The 3,405-nt window shown below is 55.8% G+C and overlaps 1 protein-coding gene across 1 annotated transcript; it reads left to right on the top strand.

Annotated features, from left to right (window-relative positions):
- Positions 1-1,092: 1,092 nt before the first annotated feature.
- On the top strand, positions 1,093-2,610 carry RPRM (reprimo, TP53 dependent G2 arrest mediator homolog). The gene has a single exon (XM_032355600.1). The coding sequence runs from the start codon at positions 1,366-1,368 to the stop codon at positions 1,693-1,695; it is 330 nt and encodes a 109-aa protein (XP_032211491.1). The 5' UTR covers positions 1,093-1,365; the 3' UTR covers positions 1,696-2,610.
- The last annotated feature ends 795 nt before the right edge of the window (positions 2,611-3,405 follow it).

The following is a 3,405-nucleotide window of genomic DNA, read 5'->3' as shown; positions in this document are numbered from 1 at the left end:
GAAGGAGGAAGGTGAGGGGGAAAAGGAAACAGAAAAGGGAAATACAAAACCAAAACACAACAACAGAAGAATTCTTCTGGAGCTTAAGAAACAATCTGACAAGTTCATAACATTTTCCTGAACCTGTAGCAAAATCATAATGGGCCGAAGTCTCAGGCCCCTGAAACATCTGTAGCTTTGTTGGAAATGACTAATATGCGATACCTCAGTTTACGGAAAGTGGGGAGAGCTTGCAGCAGTTGGCCGGTGTTCTAGGTGATGGATACTGATGAGCCCTAAAACGACGGATATACTGCCAACCGAGAGAAACACCGGAAGCACCTCCAAAAACTCATCTGCAACCAAGATTATAAGAGGACCCACTCTGTCCCTCCGCCCACCCTTATGGGAGAGGTGATCTTGCCTCTGGCAACCACTCCCACACCAAGGCCACAGAAGAGCCTATCTTTCCCCTTACTACCCCCTCCCTTCCTTCGCCTCAAAAATCACTCTAAACCTGCCTTACTCTGTCTTCCAGTGGCTTCCTTCCTCCTTTTCCTCTTTCCTCCCTCCTACTTCTACTCCCTTCTTTCCCTCCTTCCCTGCTTTCTTTCTTTCTAAAATCCACACTTTAACAAAGTCCCAGATCATCCCTACTCCACCAGAAATCCGTCGCAGGCAAGACGGAATCACACACATGTGGCGGGCCCGTGCCTTCGCCCAGCACCATCTGGCACCTGCGATTCATCGCCACTTTCATCCGCCCAGAGGTGAGAGGGGCGGGAGGCAGGAGACACGCTGAGCTGGTGTGACCCAGTTCTTCGGAAACTTTCAGCTGATCGCAACCTCTCCTCCATCCGAAACTCTTTAATCATCCGTCTAGCCAGAAAGGTACAGAAAGGTACAGACTTCTGCGTAGTCTTTGGAAGTGAAAAAGAGGCGAAGCGAGAAAGCAGGAGGAAGGAAGAGGTTCGCCCCTTTGCTTCCCCCACCGCCAAGCCGCCGCGGGCGCGGAGCGGTGGCGCGGCCGGAAGGGGCCGCTGTTCGCTCAGAGCAGCCGCCGGGCCGACGCCGCCGCCGCCGCCGCGCCTCCCACGGCCCCGCTGGCCCAGCCCCGCCAAGTTCCAACAGCCCCCAGTTGAGCGAGCGCCGGGAACCAGCACCGCCCTGGCAGGAGCAGACGGCGCAGACTAGCCAGGCTGCGGCGCGCGTCGGAAAGGCTCCTGGGGAAGTCCCAAGACCCGGGGACTTGGGAGAGGAGAGCGCGAGCAGCCCCCGCGCGCGCCAAGTCTCCAAGTGAGCGCTCAGCTCCGGATCCGTTCCCGCGCCGGCCGCCTTCCCACCCCTCGGACCCGTGCCTCCCCGGAGCGCCCGCCGATTCCCGCGATGAACCCAGCGCTGGACAACCAGACCGATGTGGCGGGCCTGCTCCTGGCCAACAGCAGCGAGGCGCTGGAGCGCGCCGTGCGCTGCTGCACCCAGGCGTCGGTGGTGACCGACGACGGCTTCGCCGAGGGCGGCCCGGACGAGCGCAGCCTGTACATCATGCGCGTGGTGCAGATCGCGGTCATGTGCGTGCTCTCCCTGACCGTGGTCTTCGGCATCTTCTTCCTCGGCTGCAACCTCCTCATCAAGTCCGAGGGCATGATCAACTTCCTGGTGAAAGACCGGAGACCGTCTAAAGAGGTGGAAGCGGTGGTCGTGGGGCCCTACTGACCGGCCCTCCCGCCGCCGCGGCAGCCGCCCCAACGCCTCCTTACTTAGCCGGCCGGGCCGCGCCCCCTCATCATCCGAGACCGGGCGAAGCAAACCTGTCGGAGTCAATCATTTCTCTCGACTTTTGCCTTTCGGGATGAAGCGACCCGTTTCTCGCTCGCCCTCTGAAAGTCCCCATTCCTGGCGGTAGGAGGAGAGGGCCCCGACTGGACTCAGCAGCAAGTGGCAAGAAGAGGGCGATTAGGGCGCAGAACTTTGGAAGCTGCCGCTGGCGTAGATGCGGGGAGACCGACCCGGCGATGGCCCTTCTCCACCCGCAGGTGGGCCACGCTCTCGGGGCAGGTGGAGCGGGCGGGCAGGGGAGAGACCCAGCGGCACCGATTGCCTGGTGGCCCGAAAAGTGACCGGTGTACACGCCACGCAACAGAACTAAGGCGGACACGTAAATCAGTGTCCGGATTCGCGCCCATTATCTCCCGCTCCTCCCAGTCCTGGCGCGAGAGACTATAAATATCTTTGATTGATTGTAACTGTGCTGTTTTAAGGGATTTTGTGTTTGTTTGCTTGAATACACATATTTGATAAGTCCTTTGCTGCCCTAGTGGCCTATTTGCCTGCCTGGGGTTAGAGTTTTGTTATCCTGGGAGAAAGGGTGGGGGGGAGGGGAAAGCCTGCGAATGCTGAACGGGTGATTTGTTTCTTTTATTGCATTTCCAACTAGGGGGTGGTAGGGCGGGGGTGGGGGGAGGAGGCTGACGCCCTAATTAGCCCCGGGGCAAAGACTTAGAATAGAACTTGTAGCTCATGACTGCACGGTTTACGCCACAAAAGTGCTCTTGACGTTCATGACACCGGTTTGACTTTTTTTTTTTTTTCCTTATTTAACATTTCCTTAATAAATGCAACATTTAAATGTTTTGCTCCTGGCTTCCTGGTGGTCATTCTGAGCTCCGGGCAGAAGGGAACGCGTGGTCCTGAAGAGTCGGGTTACCGGCGGGGGGGAATTCGTTTTGGAGAGCTGCAGTTCAACTCGTGGATCTCATAGACGAGTGAGGGTGCGGGTGAGAAGGAGAGGCCTAGGGACTAGTGAGACGTGGCCAAGCCTCAGGCATAGAAGCCATGCTGGAGGCGGCATCCTTTGTTTTCTCTAACAGTTAATATTATATATTTCATTTAGGCTCAGCTCTCTGAGCCAGGCGGGACAACGGGAGGCCCCCGCGGGAAGATGACACTTCCGTCCTGGGCTCCAGCGGGAACACAGGGTTACACCGCTAATGAGAGGAAGGGATGGCTTGGCCAGCCTTCAGGGAGGGCATCTTTCCCCTGACCAACGTCAGCAAGAAGGCGTCAGGGTGCTGCTCCAAAATAGATAAATAATTAATGAATAAATTTGAGGAAAAGTAGCTGCTAAAGTATGTAAGGATGCTAATTCTCCCTGGGAGAATTAAAAACACTGTTGCTAATACATGACATGCATTATCTTTGCCATATTACATTTTCCAGAGGAATGGTGAAATTAAAAGCAAGATTTGGCCTGCTTTTTAATCTAGAGTTACCAATCTCAGGCCAGGCAAAAAGGCTCAGAGGAGTTAGCCAAGGTCCTGAATGCCTGGGGGTGAGTATGTTAAACCCACTCAGGGAAGGCTGGGCTGAGGTAGAGCTATAGCTCCTGCTAAGAGCATTTTGGACTTTAGAAGTTGAACACTGATA

Source organism: Mustela erminea, chromosome 8, assembly GCF_009829155.1.
Source record: "Mustela erminea isolate mMusErm1 chromosome 8, mMusErm1.Pri, whole genome shotgun sequence".
NCBI lineage: Eukaryota > Metazoa > Chordata > Mammalia > Carnivora > Mustelidae > Mustela > Mustela erminea.
This window is presented reverse-complemented; position numbering and strand designations above follow the sequence as displayed.

Coding starts and splice junctions, on each gene's coding strand:
- RPRM (XM_032355600.1), top strand. CDS start 1,366: ATGAACCCAGCGCTGGACAACCAGACCGATGTGGCGGGCCTGCTCCTG.